This window comes from Oncorhynchus gorbuscha, linkage group LG10, assembly GCF_021184085.1.
Source record: "Oncorhynchus gorbuscha isolate QuinsamMale2020 ecotype Even-year linkage group LG10, OgorEven_v1.0, whole genome shotgun sequence".
Classification (NCBI taxonomy): Eukaryota; Metazoa; Chordata; class Actinopteri; order Salmoniformes; family Salmonidae; genus Oncorhynchus; species Oncorhynchus gorbuscha.
Window position 1 is genome coordinate 81,952,715 of NC_060182.1, and position 20,244 is coordinate 81,972,958.

At 41.1% G+C, this 20,244-nt stretch overlaps 2 protein-coding genes across 2 annotated transcripts in view; one reads left to right on the top strand and one right to left on the bottom strand.

Moving 5' to 3' along the window:
• The window catches only part of LOC124046639 (protein transport protein Sec23A), a 41,764-nt gene that overhangs the window by 15,819 nt on the left and 5,701 nt on the right, over positions 1 to 20,244 (top strand). The window contains exons 7-15 of the mRNA XM_046367249.1: positions 699 to 814; positions 1,151 to 1,274; positions 1,586 to 1,666; positions 1,943 to 2,032; positions 9,507 to 9,613; positions 10,855 to 11,008; positions 11,402 to 11,479; positions 11,688 to 11,849; positions 13,632 to 13,718. Coding sequence (XP_046223205.1) covers positions 699 to 814; positions 1,151 to 1,274; positions 1,586 to 1,666; positions 1,943 to 2,032; positions 9,507 to 9,613; positions 10,855 to 11,008; positions 11,402 to 11,479; positions 11,688 to 11,849; positions 13,632 to 13,718 — 999 coding nt within the window. The remainder of the gene's footprint in view (positions 1 to 698; positions 815 to 1,150; positions 1,275 to 1,585; positions 1,667 to 1,942; positions 2,033 to 9,506; positions 9,614 to 10,854; positions 11,009 to 11,401; positions 11,480 to 11,687; positions 11,850 to 13,631; positions 13,719 to 20,244) is intronic.
• On the bottom strand, positions 2,292 to 9,768 carry LOC124046638 (adenosine receptor A3). The gene is made up of 2 exons (XM_046367248.1): positions 7,479 to 9,768; positions 2,292 to 3,268 (listed from the first exon to the last, which is right to left on the bottom strand). Exon 1 carries the CDS (start codon positions 8,757 to 8,759, stop codon positions 8,040 to 8,042), a length of 720 nt encoding a protein of 239 aa, XP_046223204.1. The 5' UTR covers positions 8,760 to 9,768; the 3' UTR covers positions 2,292 to 3,268; positions 7,479 to 8,039.

A 20,244-nucleotide genomic window follows, 5' to 3' on the forward strand; every position in this document is an offset into this window, starting at 1 on the left:
ATACCACGGGTGTCCTTTCTTCCCCCATTCCTCCTGTGTGCTGCCCTTCTGGCAGCTTTATGGGCCTTGCACAGCTGGTGAGCAATCTGCCCTTGATTACTCACCAGCTCCCAATCAGCCCCAATTAGTCCTGGCTGGAGAGCCCATCGAGACCTGGCATGTCCAGCAGATGGAGTCATCGCCTCGTGATGTATACTCCATCTGTTACCAGGCCTCGATGAGTCTCCCCCTGTTGGCTGACCTGCTGTGTGCCACACAGTATAGATTTGATTATGTTTGAGCAAAAGAACATAGCATTAGAATTGCCGGAAATTAGCTTTAAAAACTGATTGCTATCTCAGCTCCATGGCAGAATATGTAGATTTGATGTAAATTAGTTTTAAAACATTTTCTTTCAGATCCATGGCAAATTTGTAGAATTGCAGGAAATGTCCTTTACAGTTTTAAACATTTCTCTCAGCTCAATGAAGAAATGTGTAGAATTACTGGAAATTTACTTAATAATGCAAAAACATCTCTACACCACCAAGATGGGAGGCCTCTAAAATGTTCTCTGAAATTCAACCACGCCCAGTCAGCGTAGTGCCACGCCCTCTGCCACGCCCACCACCCCTTTTTGATCCAGAAAACAACCTGATATTGGATCCTCTTTTTATTCTGTATGAAGTTGGGGTAAAACCCTTTTTCTTCATTTTCAGCATTACGAGGCATTGGCGAGCCGTGCCTCCATCAACGGCCACATCATAGACATCTATGCCTGTGCTCTGGACCAGACCGGACTGCTGGAGATGAAGTGTTGTTCCAATCACACCGGGTGAGGACACTCTGTCTGGTGAACACACAGGCTGAGTACAAAATGGGTCCCTATATAGTTCACTACTTTTGACCAGGGCTTACAGGGCCCTGTCAAAAGTAGTGCGCTATATAGGGAATATAGTGCCATTTGATACGCTGAACACACACAAATATGTCAATAACACTGGCTCCTCCCATAGTAAGAGGAGAGTTTGTCCTCTGTTCTTCTTCTCCAATGCTCTCGTCTGATGCTTTGAGGAAGAGAAGGAGACGAGGAGAGAGGAGGCGGCGAAGAGAGACTTCTGAGATTCACCCCATGTATAGTTGAACTCCTATGAGTATATCTGTTTTGCAGAGGCTACATGGTGATGGCAGACTCTTTCAACACCTCACTATTCAAACAAACCTTCCAGAGGGTCTTTACGAAAGATGTGGCTGGAGCCTTCAAGATGGCCTTCGCTGGCACTCTGGAGATAAAGGTAGAGCCATTGCACAGACTGGCGGTGTCTGAAATGGTACCGTTTGACCTAATATAGTGTACTAGTAGTGCACTTTTAAGGAATAGGGTGTCATTTTAGAACATAGCCACTGTTCCAATATCTACGCATACCCAATACATTGCTTCTACGTAGTGTGGATATTGGAACAGAGCGACATGCTCTCTTGGATAGTTGATTCTATCCATAAAACTCTATGGGAAATATAGATTTCTTGACTTTGTATTTTACCAAATAGAATTCTGCGCAAACTGCTAATATCTTCTAATATCATCTGTCCTTCTTCATTTCAGACGTCTCGAGAGATCAAGATTTCAGGAGCCATCGGGCCATGTGTGTCATTAAATGCCAAAGGACCGTGTGTGTCTGAAAATGTGAGTCCATGTCAAATACATAGAACAGTAACCGAATACTCTACATCATCGATCAGCTGATATGCAAAACAGACTTGTAATAATAATAATAATAATAATAATATACTAATAATGTACTTTTGACCGGTCAACACTTTTGTAACTGTAGTTGTTAATCCAGAATATTGTGTGTCCTGAATCTCTGCCGAAGGAGATGTATCAACGTCGCTCTGTTTCTGATCCCTTCTAGAACAATGTTGTTCTGATACTGATCTCCTTCTGTTTGTTTCCTTAAAGGAAATTGGAACAGGGGGCACATCTCAATGGAAGATATGTGGTCTTGACCATAACACCACTCTGGCAGTGTACTTTGAGGTGGTCAATCAGGTATGCCTTCATATTACACACTCTGGATTGTGATCACTAAGCTACTTTTGGCAATAACTGCCATATTTTGTGTAATGTTACCATATTTTGTGTTAAACGCTTTATATTGGCAAGGTTTCTGAGTAGTCATTTTTATATCACAGTAATCTGAGATTAGGTGATCCACAGAGCAATGTTCCACTTGTGCCAAAGACTCAGTGAATTTGATTGCACCACCATAGAGGGTACTGTTCCATAATGATCTCTTCCACTGCTGTACTGGGCTGGTCAGAGGTACTAGATAGTGGTGCAACAGCATCACTATGCCACCAGATGGTGTGCTCATATATTAAACCACTATGGCCTCTTTATGAAACATACAGTAGTATAGGATGGATCTATAAATGTAATTGAGATGTTCACATTCATTTTAATCCAATACATCCCGTTATGATAAAATGAAAGATTACATTTCAATGATTTTAGATAGACAGTGTTGCCATAGGTATAATTATTGAGGAAGAACACATTTGGACAGACAGTAATGTCTGTATATGTACAGTTTAGTACAGTTTGCAATCTAGTTCAAACATTGTAGTTCAACATTGTAGTTCAAAAAGACAATGGTCCAATGTCCCTGATTGACTGTACAATGTGCATTGTAAGCTAACATTTTTAGTTAGAAACAGAACAAATAAGATCGCTGGTATGGCGGTCTTTGTGTATAGATCCACTTAAGACACAAGTGTCACAATCCCATTGGTCATACTAGAGACTGTCCGTCTGTTGCATCCTGTCGCCACAATGATCCTTCATATGGTCCTTCTCTGGTGTTTAGTCTCAACCTGTATTGTATTTCATTCATTCATTTTTTTGTTCACTCAGTAACAATTGCCACTTTTTTTTCAGGGAGTCCTGGGATTCATAAAATTAAGTCTGTAGTTGGTCTGTATTTTAGTCTGTAGTCAGGCTAGTTTTCCAGATGGCTCCACAGTGACAGAGTCTTGGCCTAGTGTAGTGTCCATAGTGTCTTCACCATCCTCCATAGTCACCTCTGACATGGATTTGGCCTCTGGTGACCCTGTTTTGGAGTTGGGTTCTGACAAGAGTGATGGGTTGGAGATGTTGTGATGGTGGTGATCTTGGCTCACTATCTCAAGTTGGATGGCGGTGCTCTGTGGGCAGGAGTTCTTCAGAGGGCGCTGGAACAGCCGTCGTATTTTATTCAGGCTTTTCCGCAGAGCCGCTCTGTAGCGCCTGAGAGGGAGAGGGAGGGAGAAAGGGATGGGAGAGGGAGTGAGTGAGTGAGTGAGATTGAATTTAGAGAGAGAGGGGTAGAGAAAATAACCAACAATGCAGTGTAGCCAGCCGCTCGGCCTCATCGGCTCTACATCTCTGCTCCAACACTGAGAAGCTCATTTCATAATCTCAAGCGCTCAGCTTTTCCCCCTCATAACAGTCATCATTTAGAAATGTTCTGGAGCTAGCTTCTCAATTCCATCAGGAGTTGTTTCAATTGGCTATTGAGGGGACTTCATATCACCTGTACGAGATTGAGCCTCATTCTTTATATTTCTTGAATGAGAGAGAGAACTACTCACTATATTATTGAAGGACTGTTTGGGATATTGATTGTAAGTGTTGTTGGAAAAAATCCTAGAGTTACATATTATTATTTTGGATGATTTTATCTCAATATTTTGACTCCCAAGTATCGATTTGTAGAAACATTATATATTATACAGTGCCATGAAAAAGTATTTGTCCCCCTTCTAATTCACTTTACTTTTGTGTATTTTTGATACTGAATGTTATCAGATCTTCAACCAAAACCTAATATTAGATCGAGGGAACCTGAGTGAACAAATAACAAAATTCCATATTTCATAAACAAAGTTGTGCAACACCCATGCCCCTGTGTGAAAAAGTAATTGCTCCCTTACACTCAATAACTGGTTGTGCCACCTTTAGCTGGCACAACGCTTTCTGTAGTTGTTGATCAGTCTCTCACAATGCTGTGGAGGAATTTTGCTGCTTGTTTCATGTCCTGCCACTACATCCCAATTGGGATTAGGTCTAGACTTTGACTAGGCGACTTTTTGAAAAAGTCGCAAAAAAAGGCATGCGCTGTTTCTTGATTTAATGCACACTATGGGCATCATTCACATGTGATAATAAATACATCATTCACAAGTGATAGTATTGTCATCCATCAGACTATTCTTAATGTAGTCTTGACTTTACATATAGGCCTACTAAATAATATACAGTGCCTTCAGAAAGTCTTCAGACCTCTTGACTTTTTCCACATTTTGTTACGTTACAGCCTTATTCTAAAATGGATTAAATTGTTTTTTTCCCCTCATCAATCTACACACAATACCCCATAATGACAAAGCAAAAACATGTTTTTAGAAATGTTAGCTAATTTATTACTTATAAAAACTGATATCACATTTACATAAGTAGACACTTTACTCAGTACTTTGTTGAAGCACCTTTGGCAGCGATTACGGCCTGGAGTCTTCTTGGGTATGACGCTACAAGCTTGGCACACCTGTATTTGGGGAGTTTCTCACATTATTCTCTGCAGATCCTCTCAAGTGCTGTCAGGTTGAATGGGGAGCTTTGCTGCACAGCTATTTTCAGGTCTCTCCAAAGATGTTCAATCGGATTCAAGTCCGGGCTCTGGCTGGGACACTCAAGGACATTCAGACTTATCCTGAAGCCACTTCTGCGTTGTCTTGGCTGTGTGCTTATGGTTGTTGTCCTGTTGGAAGGTGAACCTTCGCCCCAGTCAGGTCCTGAGCGCTCTGGATCAGGTTTTCATCAAGGATCTCTGTACTTTGCTCCGTTCATCTTTGCCTCAATCCTGACTGGTCTCCCAGTCCCTGCCGCTTAAAAACATCCACACAACATGACGCTGCCACCACCATGCTTCACCGTAGGGATGGTGCCAGGTTTCGTCCAGATGTGACACTTGGCATTCAGGCTAAAGAGTTTTCATCAGACCAGACAATCTTGTTTCTCATGGTCTGAGAATCTTTAGGTGCCTTTTGGTAAACTCCAAGCGGGCTGTCATGTACCTTTTACTGAGGAGTGGCTTTCGTCTGGCCAGTCTATCATAAAGGCCTGATTTGGTGGAGTGCTGCAGAGATGGAAGGTTCTCTGGAAGATTCTCCCATCTCCACAGAGGAAGTCTAGAACTCTGTCAGTTTGACCATTGGGTTCTTAGTCACCTCCCTGACCAAGGCCCTTCTCCCCCGATTGCTCAGTTTGGCCGGGCGGCCAGCTCTAGGAAGAGTCTTAGTGGTTCCAAACATCTTCCATTTTAGTGACGGAAGCCATTGTGTTCTTGGGGACCTTCAATGCTGCAGAAATGTTTTGGTACCCTTCCCAAGATCTGTGCCTAGACACAATCCTGTCTCTGAGCTCTACGGACAATTCCTTCGACCTCATAGCTTGGTTTTTGCTCTGACATGCACGGTCAATTGTGGGACCGTATATAGACAGGCTGTGCCTTTCCAAATAGTGTCCAATCAATTACATTTACCACAAGTGGACTACAATCAGATTGTAGAAACATCTCAAGGATGTCAATTACGAGTCTCATAGCAAAAGGGCTGAATACTTGTGTAAATAAGGTATTTCTGTTTTTAATAAATTTGCAAGAATTTCAAAACCTGTTTTTGCTTTGTTATGATGGGGTATTGTGTGTAGATTACTGAGGATTTGTTTTATATCATCCATTTTTGAATAAGGCAACGTAACAAAATGTGGAAAAAGTCAAGGGGTCTGAATACTTTCTGAAGGCACTGTGTGTGTGTGTGTGTGTGTGTGTGTGTGTGTGTGTGTGTGTGTGTGTGTGTGTGTGTGTGTGTGTGTGTGTGTGTGTGTGTGTGTGTGTGTGTGTGTGTGTGTGTGTGTGTGTGTGTGTGTGTGTGTGTGTGTGTGTGTGTGTACAGTTGAAGTCGGGAGTTTACATACACTTAGGTTGGAGTCATTAAAACTTGTTTTTCAACCACTCCACAAATCTCTTGTTTACAAACTATAGTTTTTGGCAAGTCGGTTAGGACATCTACTTTGTGCATGACACAAGTAATTTTTCCAACAATTGCTTACTATACAGATTATTTCACTTATAATTCACTGTATCACAATTCCAGTGGGTCAGAAGTTAACATACACTAAGTTGCCTTTAAACAGTTTGGAAAATTCCAGAAAATCATGTCATGGCTTTAGAAGCTTCTGATAGGCTAATTGATATAATTTGAGTCAATTGGAGGTGTACTTGTGGATGTGTTTCACGGCCTACCTTCAAACTCAGTGCCTCTTTGCTTGACATCATGAGAAAAATCAAAAGAAATCAGCCAAGAACTACGGTTTGCAACTGCACATGGGAACAAAAATCATACTTTTTTGAGAAATGTCCTCTTGTCTGATGAAACAAAAACACACACACACACACACACACACACACACACACACACACACACACACACACACACACACACACACACACACACACACACACACACACACACACACACACACACACACACACACACACACACACAAAACGAACCAAAAAAAGAGTTTCTATTTAAATCTCCATAGAAACAGCCCCTCTCAATGTTGATTGACTGAGGTTAGAGGAATGGAAACCCATGGATTTGTAGATAAAAATGAGGAGGGTATCAAGTTGATTTTGATTAGAGGTGTTTCTGTGTTTTGGACCAAATGTTACCACCTCCCAATACTAAAATATGGAAGAGATACAACAAAGAGCTTTGCGATCTAAACTAGCAGTGGTCACAGCAAACGTTCTTATTTCATCAACACGGTTAAGTACAAGCATATTAAATGTTGTAGAGAACAATCTGGTGATTTATTTTATGTACGGCTAAAGAAAGCCTCATTTAGTAGCACCCTCTTGAATTGACCTGTATTTCACTACATTCTAGAGCGTGAGTGAACGCCCTACACCATGTTTGGAACATCAAATCACAATAAAGTCGCAGTATCGAATCGCAATACATATTGTATTGGCACCTAAATATCTTGATAGTATTGTGAGGTCCCAGCCCTATTGCTTATCCCTTACGTCTGAATCATGGAGTTGATCACTTCTCAATTCCCTCTGATTTTGGTTTCATGTGGCCATTGATGGACCAAAAGGATATTGAGTGGCTTTATATTGAGGTATAACATCTTCATAAGATTGAGCCTTATTCTTCCTGAGACACAGCATTGAAATGACTTTATATTGTCTGAGTGACTGTTTGTTTGGGGCTATTAAGGGGAAGTTGAAAGGGGATACCTAGTCAGTTGGACAACTGAATGCCTTAAACTGAAATGTTTCTTCCGCATTTAACCCAACCCCTCTGAATTAGAGAGGTGCAAGGGGCTGCCTCAATCGACGTCCATGTTATCGGCGCCCAGCGAGCAGTTGTTGGCTATTGCTTACGTCTGCGTCATGGAGTTGATCCATGGGTTGAGAGCGGAGGTGAGGAGGATGAGCCAGGTAGCCACGGCTGAGGCTGCTGCTGGCGGGTCATGGCCACTGAACGTCTCATAGAAACAGGTGGTGATGTAAGGCAGCCAGCACACTAGCAGGCACACTTACAAGGGAGAGAATTAAGACAGGAGATTATCAGAGTAATTACGTTAGAAAAGTATATTTACCGGCAGTTATTTGACTAATTACGGGAACGTTACAAGAATTCTATTTGGTATATTTATGGGATCTTGCAAATATATAACAATTGTTATGTGTGTAATGTTATTGTAGCACATTAATATTAACAAATTCAAGAAGACTGAATTTCACCATCTATAAATGTAGCCAACAGAAAAATGTGAATAACAGCCACTGATGGACCTTGACATTTTGTTCCTTACATAAAAGGCTTTTATTATGTGTCTGTGCTCAGTGCTCAGAGTACATCAAAGGGTTATAATCAAAGGCTTATGCCTGGCTTTGTTTGAAATAAATGACATCAACAAATCAATAGCTTCACTCTACTATTCACAAAGTTAAGCACCAATGAGACTCACCCACAGTTGCCACCATCACTAAGGAGCTCCTGAAGTAGTTATTAGCAGGGACATAAAAACAGTGCTGGTCATTGCAAACAAATGTCCCTCGCCGCACCTGTTTCCTCACAATATACACAATGTACGCATACATGGAGCACATGATGAGTATGGGTGCTATGATCCCGACCACGATGAAGAGCAGACTGAAGCCCCTGTAGTCTGGCTGGAAGCTGGGGGCACACAGGAACCTGGTGCTGCTGTAGCTGTAGCGGCCGAAGCCCAGCAGTGGCAAGGCTGCGTTGATCAGGCCGTAGAGCCACACCAGGACCAGCACCACCCTGGTCCTCCTGGACGTGCAGATGGTGCTATAGCTCAGGGCGAAACAGATCTCCGTAAACTTGTCAATGGTGGCCCAGGTCAGGGAGTGGATGGAGGCCAGCTGAAGAAGCAGGTAGAGGAAGGCGCTGCCCTGGCAGAGGGGCCCGTCGCTGGGGTAGCCCTGCGTTCTGAACAGGCTGTTGTGGACTCCGAAGGGAATGATGGAGAGACCCAGGGCGAGGTCACTCAGGCAGAAGCTCAGGGTCAGGGCCCAGGTTTCGGTGCGGAGCTCCTTGTTAAGAAGAACCACCAGTAATAAAACCACATTACCACACACGGAGAACAGACTGGAGACCACCATCAGAGCTGCAAAGACCTGGGCCACCGGCATCCTCACGGCCTCCCTGGGTTGGCTGGCTGCTAACTCCTCTCGCCTGGTTCAGTCCATGAGCACTGACTGGCTGACTTGACTGACTTGCCTGGCTGACTGACTGGTGGACAGAGTCTGACGTGTAAAGTCACGTTATCCTGTGTGTGTCGATCCTCTGGGGCTCCAGGGAACCTGGAGCTTGTTCCTTCCTTCCTTAGCTTGTTCCTATACACTATCTATTAGAGTGTGGAAGGGAAAGAAAAACAGACCAGAACAACTTACTTTCAAGCACTAGATTTTTGAGGAGTGAGAGAGGGAGAGAGATGCTCTCTGTGTAAACAGAAGCTTGAGATCCAATATCCTCTCCTCCACTCTAATGGCTGCAGCACAGTTAATGAGCCATTTGGCTCTGGAGTGTTTTGGGGGTTATTGGTAAGGAGCTTGCCTCTAATTCGATCTAAGCTCCCAATCATGAATTATTAATGAATTATTATGAATTATTAAGCCCCCTCATATCACCCAATTATTTCAGTTGTTCTGAAAGTTGTCTAGAAGGCAGTAGCAGTTATGTGTGTTTGTACAGGGAAAACCATTTGAAAAAACTCACAGGCACCACCCACTTATATTAGCCTAGTTAGATGGGTAATTTACATTTATCATATCTTGGCGTTGTTTTATAACATGTGCATGTGTACATTTATAATCAGATAACTTGTTCTTAATTGTTTTCTAATGATCCTACCAACCGTTCTTGTCTCCTCTACACAGCATAATGCACCTATACCCCAGGGGGGCCGAGGCGCGGTCCAGTACGTCACCCAGTACCAACACTCCAGTGGACAGAAACGCATCCGAGTCACCACCACGGCCAGAAAGTAAATACACACATGCGCACACACACACACACACACAGATTGCGTATTTGACTCACTTCAAAACATAAAACTTATAAAAACACACAAACATATGAATCTGGATTTGATTCTTCATTCACATCTTCTTTTCAAAGTAACTACAGACATGAAGGTTTATCTACCACTTTTTATTCCACTATGGATCAGCATCTGCATATTGTTTCCATAGCAACGCGGTAGGGAAAGAGGGCAAAGTGTGTTTGTTGTCTTGTAATCAGAGGAGGAGATTATCTTGGTTGTTACTGTTAAATGTGTATTTATGTAGATACTAACTGAGCTGTGATGTAACTCTCAGTATGGCGTTTGATCAATGTTGACATTCATGTTAGTTATTGTATTTTATTGTATTTTACCTTATGAGATCTGTGTTTATACAATGCTCAACATGTGACAGGGCAGTGGCAAGTGGAAATTTGTATAGATAAGCAGAGTCCCAGACTGTTTTTAAAACATCAGTTCAATTTACTTGGGGTGGACTTACTCATTTAAAGAGCTTATTATGCTTAAAGGCTTTTCAATGTCAAAGCAACCTGAACAAAACATCTGACATCATATCCCTTATTATTTTATTTTTATTATATATTTGTTTTACCTCCTTTTTCTCCCCAATTTCATGGTATCCAATTGTTAGTAGTTACTGTCTTGTCTCATCGCTACAACTCCCGTACGGGCTTGGGAGAGACGAAGGTCGAGAGCCATGTGTCCGCCGATACACAACCCAACCAAGCTGCACTGCTTCTTAACACAGCGCGCATCCAACCCGGAAGCCATCCGCACCATTGTGTCGGAGGAAACACCATACACCTAGCGATCTGGTCAGCGCGCACTGCGCCCGGCCCGCCACAGGAGTCGCTAGTGCGCAATGAGACAAGGATATCCCTTCCCTGCCTAACCCGGACGACGCTAGGCCAATTGTGCGTCGCCCTATGGACCTCCCGGTCACGGCCACCTGCGACAGAGCCTGGGCTCAAACCCAGAGTCACTGGTGGCACAGCTAGCACTGCGATGCAGTGCCTTAGACCACTGCGCCACCCGGGAGGCCTTCATATCCCTTATTTAACTCATGTAACCATACTAACTATAGTAGAGATTTTTGTTGGTAGTATCACTTGCCTTATAAAGGAGAACCTTACAACGTCAAATGATATACAATGCTTATGTAGGTTGTTTCTCTCTCCTCTCTCTGTCTCTGCCTCTCTCAGCTGGGCAGATGCAGGGACCCAGATCCAGAGCATTGCAGCATCATTTGACCAGGAGGCCGCAGCCATCCTGATGGCCAGACTGGCTGTGTATCGCGCTGAGACGGAGGAGGGTCCCGACGTGCTACGCTGGCTGGATAGACAGCTCATCCGACTGGTAAGACCGTATTCTCACTACTATTCCTAGTGTCTGCATCCCAAATGGCACCCCATTCCCTTTATAGTGCACCACTTTTGGCCAGAGCCTTATAGGTAAGACAGAGCAACACATGACATGGAAGATTGGCAGGGGTCAAGGCAGAGGGCTGCTTTATTTTCCCCTCCACAGAGCCTTCATAAATGGACCAGGTTTTTAAAAAATGGAGATTTTGAAATGTAACAATATCATTATTTCCAACTGCTAGCCAGTGAAAGTAGCTATTTCCAAGCTATCAGGCATGCTCAAGTAGTGTGATGAAGTGTGAAGTCGCATTTTATTTTTAAGTGTAGACTCCGGAAGGACTTTCTGGTAGGTCTCCAGTTTCATTGCCTTTTTCTCTCTCCTTTCCAGTGTCAGAAGTTTGGAGATTATCATAAGGATGATCCCAACTCTTTCCGCTTCTCAGAAACCTTTTCTCTCTATCCCCAGGTAAGTCATCATGTGGTGAATGACTGATTGCCTCTTTAGTAGAACAACACAGTTATAGCTAGTACACAGATGTGTTATAAATAGCTTAACGGTAAAAATATATTTTTTAAAGTCATGTTTCAGTCTTTGAATAAAAATGGTTTTAAAATGCACATTATAGCTTGATGATGGAATGCATTTTAAAACCTGCTTCTCCTGCGTCCCTCAGTTTATGTTCCATCTGAGAAGGTCTCCCTTTCTGCAAGTGTTCAACAACAGTCCAGATGAGAGCTCGTACTACAGACACCAGTTCATGCGTCAGGACCTGACCCAGTCTCTCATCATGATACAACCCATTCTCTATGCCTACTCCTTCAACGGGCCCCCAGAGGTAAGGCCGACACACACAGACACAGACACGCATAAGCAGACACACACACAGACACTCACACACTTATTTTTCCATTGAAAAATGTGCTTTACTTCTTCTTTCTAAACATAAATCATGGATGCCTTATGAAGACCTCAATCTCTCTGACTCTCCCACCTCCCTCCCACTCACATTCTGCAAGCATAGCTGTGTTGCTCAGGTCAACAGAGAGAGAGTGCACAAATACCCCGTCCTTTTATAACAGATTACCTTGTGGTTAATTAGTGTAGTGTGTGTGAGTACAGTAATGTGTTCCAGACAAGCGTTTTTTTTCAGTGCAGATATCAACAGTGTGATTTTTAACACCTTACAGACAGACAGCGTAGTACACACCTCTCTGAAAAGGGTAAGTTATTTAACAGTGGTTATGTCACAAATGGCTCCTTAATCCCTACATAGTGCACTATTTGACTAGAACCCCGTAGTGCACTATGTTGAAAATGGGGTGCAATTTGGGACTTACATGCTGACCAAACCGGATGCGTGCGTGCACCTGCCTGCGCCTGTTGATTTTGTACCCTCACACCAGACACAATCACAACACGCAGGTTGTAACAAAAACTCTGAACCAATCTTAATTTGTGGACAGGTCGAAAAGCATTAAACATGTATGGCAATTTAGCTAGCTAGCTTACAGTTGCTAGCTAATTTATCCTGGGATATAAACATTGGTTGTTATTTTACCTGAAATGCACAAGGTCCTCTACTGCACAAGGTCTTTGACAATTAATCCACACATAAAAGGGTAAACCAAATTCCTTTCTCGTCATCTCTCCTCCTTCCTCTGGCATCTTTTTTACTTCTTTGGACTTTATATGGCGGTTGGCAACCAACTTTACGGTGCTTTACTACAACCGACTGGAGTGTGAATGTCAGTTAATCTTTCAATGACTCACGTGGGTATATGCTCCTAAAAACCAATGAGGAGATGGGAGAGGCCGGACTTGCAGCGCGTTGAGCGTCACAAATAGAACCTATTACTATTTTAGAGCCTGGCCAAGCAGATGCTCGCTGAGGCGCGCAGGCTGTGTGGGTGCAATGATTGAATAACATGTATGTGTGAATTTATTTTGCAACGCGAGCAGTGTGGTCAGCATGTTAGTCTTAGTCATTTAACCGTGAAACTCTTCTGGCACTTCAGGTGTTCCTTCTTTTTTTTTAGATTAGCAGAGACCTAGGCTACCTTTCAAATGACACCCTATTCCCTATATAGTGCACTAGTTTTGACCTTAGTGCACTATATAGGGGATAGGGTGCCATTTGGGATGCGGATGTAATGTTTCCACTGGCTCTGACTTTATATTCTGTCTACTCCTGCCTGTTGAACATTGAAAGAGTAATCTTCTTATCTCTGTGCTCCTTGTCAAACAGATGGCATCACGTATAAATAGAACCACTCTATCTGCGCTGTTTGTGTCCTTTAAAACGCCAACACACTATACAAGATATAGTACTTTTGTACCTGAGATGGGAGTTGGTGTGTTGTGACATTTGTTTTGGAAAACGCCGATATTGTGACATTGCTATCGGTGTCTGGGCTTAACCCCCCCCCCATACCTCAACCAACCTGGTTTAGTCATTAAACAGTATTATTGATTGGAGCTGTATTAGAAGGATGACATTTCATTTAGAGGGCAGTGGTTTAAGATGGTGTCATGTTTCTCTCCTCCTAGCCTGTGTTCAGTATCCTGCTATTAGTATTGTTTACATGTGGTTTAAATGTAGAACTTTTCCTTCTCCTAGCCTGTGTTGCTGGACAGTAGCAGTATCCTTCCTGATCGCATCCTTCTCATGGACACCTTCTTCCAGATCCTCATCTACCATGGCGAGGTATGTTCATCAGTCATCCAATCATAATCAACATACCTATTAACAGACTACATCAAATATCATATCAGTTTGGGCTTCTTGCGGTCAATTTGCAGTCTACAAGTTATTTTGTATTATGTTCCAGCCCCTCACCATCCACTCAAGAAAAAATCGTCACGCGGCTGTATCAAGTTGATGATCCCTGTTCTATCGTACACTAGACTGATTTCATTTCAGGTTGCAGCCAGATACTATTGTCCTTATTTGACATTTGTGAATAGATGAGGGAGCAGTGGGGACTGTAATGCCAGTGTTGCAGTAGTGCAGGGATCATCAACTAGATTCAGCCGCAGTGGATTGTCAGGGTGCCCGAATATAATTACACATCATTTGTAGACTGCAAATTTGACTGCAATATTTGACTAAAACATAATCATTTCAGTCCTTGCTTACATTTGTATATTATGCATTATGCATCAGCATACTTTGGGACAGATTTCCACAATTAAAAATCACTTGATTTGCTGGTGTTTTTACAGTCTATAAAAAAAATATATGTGTATATATACAGTACCGGTCAAAAGTTTGGACACACCTACTCATTCAAGGTTTTTTCTTTATTTTTACTATTTTCTACATTCTAGAATAATAGTAAAGACATCAACTATGAAATAACACGTGAAATCATGTAGTAACCAAAAAAGTTTTAAACAAATAAAAATGTATTTGAGGGACTTCACAGTAGCCACCCTTTACCATGATGACAGCTTTGTACACTCTTGGCATTCTCTCAACCAGCTTCACGAGGAATGCTTTTCCAAAGGTCTTGAAGGAGTTCCCACATATGCTGATCACTTGTTCGCTGCTTTTCTGTCACTCTGCGGTTAAACTCATCCCAAACCATGTCAATTGGGTTGAAGTCAGGGGATTGTGGTGGCCAGGTCATCTGATGCAGCACTCCATCACTCTCCTTCTTGGTCAACTAGCCCTTGCACAGCCTGGAGATGTGTTGGGTCATTGACCTGTTGAAAAACATATGTAAATGTTTGGGATATGGGATATGTGGGACGGTAGCGTCCTACCTCGCCAACAGCCAGTGAAATTGCAGGGTGCCAAATTCAAAACAACAGTCCCATAATTAAAATTCCTCAAACATACAAGTATTTTACACCATTTTAAAGATAAACTTGTTGTAATCCAACCACAGTGTCCGATTTCAAATAAGCTTTACAGCAAAAGCACACCAAACGATTATGGTATGTCAGCACCTAGTCACAGAAAACCATACAGCCATTTTCCAGCCAAGGAGAGGGCTCACAAAAATCAGAAATAGCGATTAAATGAATCACTAACCTTTGATGATCTTCATCAGGTGACACTCATGGGACTTCATGTTACACAATACATGTATGTTTTGTTCGATAAAGTTCATATTTATATTTAAAAAATCTCACTTTACATTGGCGCATTATGTTCAGTAGTTCCAAAACATCCGGTGATTTTGCAGAGAGCCACGTCAATTTACAGATATACTCATAATAAAAATTGATAAAAGATAACTGTTATGCATGGAATTTTAGATCCACTTCTCCTTAATGCAACCGCTGTGACAGATTTAAAAGAAACTTTACGGAAAAAGCACACCATGCAATAATCTGAGTACAGCGCTCAGACACAAAAACAAGCCATACAGTTACCCACCATGTTGTGGAGTCAACAGAAGTCAGAAATAGCATTATAAATATTCACTTACCTTTGATGATCTTCATCAGAATGCACTCCCAGGAATCCCAGTTCCACAATAAATGTTTGTTTTGTTCGATAAAGTCCATAATTTATGTCCAAATACCTACTTTTTGTTCACACATTTAGCCCACTAATCCAAATTCATGAGGCGCGAGTACTAGGTCCAGACGAAAAGTCAAAAAGTTCCGTTACAGTTCGTAGAAACATGTCAAACGAAGTATAGAATCAATCTTTAGGATGTTTTTAACATAAATCTCCAATAATGTTCCAACCAGAGAATTCCTTTGCAGTCGCTCTGGATAAGAGCGTCTGCTAAATTACTTAAATGTAAATGTAAATGTTTAGAAATGAAAGGGAACGCAGCTAACTCTCACGGGAGCGCGCGAGACTGAGCTCATGGTACTCTGCCAGACACCTGGTTGAAACAGCTCTCATTCCCTCCTCCTTCATAGTAGAAGCCTCAAACAAGGTTCCAAAGACTGTTGACATCTAGTGAAAGCCTTAGGAAGTGCATTATGACCCCATAGACACTATATTCAATAGTCAATTACTTGAAAAACTACAAACCTCAGATTTCCCACTTCCCGGTTGGATTTTTTCTCAGGTTCTTGCATTCCATGTGAGTTCTGTTATACTCACAGACATCATTCAAACAGTTTTAGAAACTTCAGTGTTTTCTAACCAAATATACTAATTATATGCATATTCTAGCAGGCAGTTTACTCTGGGCACCTTTTTATCCAAGCTACTCAATACTGCCCCCCAGTCCCAAAGAAGTTAATGTGTACATTAGGGGAATGATAATCTCATTCTCTGCACAAATTCAATCTGATTTAAAACATTTAAATATAAGAAAAATAAATTACTATTTTAGAAAAAGCCCATAAAAATATCTTGAATTTAAGCAGGAATATGATCTTTTACTTTGAAGAGAGCCAACAACTACAGGTGAAACTCAAATAAAGCATACTACTTCATGGGAAATAAACCTAGTAAATATCTCGCAGCCCTCACAAACGGATATATGCCAATCGAGTTATAATTTAAAAAGATAAATATACAAATGTTAATTAGAAACAACATAATTCAAAGCTTCTATGAAAATCTATATAAATCGGAATTAAACTAAAATTGGACTGATCCTACACCCTTCTTAAGGCATCTGCATGCTTCCCAGCCAAAAGAGGTTGGGAAGAGTTTGTGCATATATTATGACAATGTTTTGTGGCGTTTTTGTTTGTTTTTGACTTCGTTTTTTTCGGTTGTTCAGGCACACAAGCTGAAATCGGTAGCTGAAGTTACGCCCCTTCTTTGGTGATTGGTCAACAGTAGGGATTCTTCAATAAAGTCTTTGTTGTTATTCCACGAGAGACAACTTGTTTTCATGGTAATTTATTCATTAAGAAATACTTCACCAAACATCTTAATTAGATGTAAAATTGTGTGACTAAGATCTCTTCGGCAAAAACGTCAAAATCAATGACAGATTTATTGAGTTATCTTATATTCATTTGTACTATTTTTGGAAGTGTATACTGGCTACAGTCTCTCTAAATGGACAAACAGTACTATTGTCACTTTTCTGTTTTTTTCAAGCTAAATGTATTTTAAGGGACCATGCGAGCACACTAGTTCGGTTCGCCTAGCTGACTTGGCTTCCCCTTAATTTTATTTAACATTTTGGGATAAAGTAGCCACCCCTATTTACAGAAATGACAACATGCATCATTCAATTCAGTGCTTCCTAGTTCCATTTATCGAACAGTTATTTCAGTTATATTAAAACCAGGAGCATCTGGAGTGTCTCCTGCTGATTACAGACCCATAAGTTTAATAAATTGTGAAAATAAAATAATAACAAGGCTCATCAGCAATAGAATGGCAGAATTCGTACCAAACTTGATACATATCAATCAAACAGGGTTTTTAAAATCTAGACACTTAAACTGAAACATGATCATGTATTTCTTTCTAATACAATACACTAAAAAAACAAGATGTACACTGAGTGTACAAAATATTAGGAACACCTTCCTAATATTGAGTTACACCCCGTTTTTTGTTCAGAAGAGCCTTGGTTATTTGGGGCATGGACTCACTTACTTTTTACTCCGTAAAAATGTAAGCCGAGATCTACCGCTCAGATTTTCTTTGACATTACTTAAAAAACATAAGCCTATTATGCAACATGAACCTATTACAACCAGTTCTGTAGCAATGAGGTTTGTGCAGTAGGCTATAGGCCCAATACATTAAAACTGCATATTGGCTACACTTGAATTGCCCTGCCATTGTTCTTCTCAGAACATTTTGAAATGATATTTTCCTAATTTTAGCTATATGATCACACCGGTAATATATAATTTGTTTTATTACTTGTGAGACAGCTAAGTGAGCATAATAATTAGCTTTTTTTACTGGACAGATGGCCTGCATCTGATGGTCAGTCTGAGGGTAGGGAGGGAGCAGCGGTGAGGCTGCTGATCACCCGACTCACCGTCCCTCCTCTCTCCACTGAGAAAAAGAGACAAGTTTTGCCATCAGTTGGAAGACTTAAGTCGCATTGCATTATTTCTGCCTCATGCACCAATTCATGTTACTCCTATGACCAGACAAAGTAATGTATTTCTTGATACAAAAAAAAACAAGCCGCAAATAATAACAATGCAGGCTTATCGAAACGCAATAAAAGAGCTATACTCTTTTATTGCAGCTGGAAGTGCTGGTTGTAGCAGCAGTGGAAGTAGGGAGAACACGCATTTAACCTTTTGCGTGTAGGGGGCAGTATTTTCGTTTTTGGCTAAAAAATGTACCATTTGAAACTGCCTATTTCAGATTAGGATAGAAAACACTCTAAAGTTTCCAAAACTGTCAAAATATTGTCTGTGAGTATAACAGAACTGATATTGCAGGCGAAAACCTGAGGAAAATCCAATCAGGAAGTGCCTCTTATTTTGAAACCTCTCTGTTCCTATGCATGCCTATCCTCCATTTAAAGGGATATCAACCAGATTCATTTTTCTATGGCTTCACTAAGGTGTCAACAGTCTTTAGACATAGTTTCAGGCTTTTATTTTGAAAAATTAGCGAGAAAGATCACATTGCGTAAGTGGATAGTTGGGGGCTCTCAGAGTGAGTTTTGCATAACAGAGTAAAGTGGCCATTGTTTCTCCCGGTCCTATTGAAAAACCTACACTCATGGTTGATATATTATGGGATATACATTTTAAAAACAACCTGAGGATTGATTATAAAAAACGTTTGACATGTTTCTGTGGACATTATGGATATTATTTGGAATTTTCGTCAGCGTTGTCGTGACCGCTCTTTCCTGTGGATTTCTGAACATAACGCGACATAACGGTATTTGGATATAAAAATAATCTTTATGGAACAAAAGGAACATGTGTTGTGTAACTGGGAGTCTCGTGAGTGAAAACATCCGAAGATCATCAAAGGTAAACGATTAATTTGATTGCTTTTCTGATTTTCGTGACCTAGCTACTTAATGCTTTGTGTACATAATGATTTGCTATGCTATCGATACATTTACACAAACGCTTGAATTGCTTTCACTGTAAAGCATAATTTCAAAATCTGAGACTGTGATTTCATGAATGTGAATATATTTTAGTAATATTATTTGACTGTGGCGCTATATGCTATTCAGCGGTTGCTGATGACAATTATCCCGCTTAAGGGATGGGTAAGCGTCAAGAAGTTAATGGCTTATAAAACTGTTGAACAAAGTGTTGACGGCGCTGAATAACAACTTTAAATGAACTTACTCATAAAAACAGCAGGTCTTTGCTGTATTAGTTGAGTCTCTCTCTAGTTATGGTTTTAAAAGTTTTGAAAGTCACATTATCAACTTTTCTTTGTGTTAGAGGCTTCCTTTTACAGTCTATGGTGCGTGGAAACTGTGGAGAAAGACGCTGTCTGATTTGCCAGGAGTAGGCATTTAGGTGCCCTTGATTTGATCTCTGGGCCTGCCGAGTAGGAGGAGTTCAAACTTCAGACATGAAATGATTCAAAATGAGAACACTTTGCCTTCCCAGCACTAGGGCTGCAGAATCAAGTGCACCTACCGCCAACAATGCGAAACAAATCCAACATTTAGGAACACAAGGCTTTATTGTTGGGGTTTTTTCAGAAATGTTTGCTGAACGACTAAGAATGGCTTGGAAATCGACCAGTCGATCGCAAACGACCGGTTGGTGACCACTGATTGAAGTGGATTTAAGATTTAATGTGACGTCAATAAGGGATCATAGCTTTCACTTGGATTCACCTGGTCAGTCTGTCATGGAAAGAGCAAGTATTATTCCTAATGTTTTGTACACTCACTTTATCAATAATGGCTGTTGATACTAAAAGGCTTTCGACCATCTTGAATGGTCTTTTCTATTCAAATCTTTTGAAGCTTTCAACTTTCCAACTGAAATAATAAATTTAATACTAATATAATATAAATTACCTTAAGCAAAAATATACAGAAAAAATATACTGAACAAAAATATATAAATGCAACATGTAAACTGTTGGTCCCATGTTTCATGAGCTGAAATAAAAGATCCCAGACATGTTCCAAATGCACAAAAAGCTTATTTCTCTCAAATTTGGTGGACAAATTTGTTTACATCCCTGTTAGTGAGGCTTTCCCCTTTGCCAAGATATTCCATCCACATGACAGGTGGCTGTGTTTTTCTGTGACTAGGTACTGACCTAACATAATCGTTTGGTGTGCTTTCGTCGTAAACCCTTTTTGAAATCGGACACTGTGGCTGGATTTTCAACAAGT

Bases quoted from the DNA above. Each gene is read 5' to 3' on its own strand.
- LOC124046638 (XM_046367248.1), bottom strand. From the start codon at position 8,759: ATGCCGGTGGCCCAGGTCTTTGCAGCTCTGATGGTGGTCTCCAGTCTG.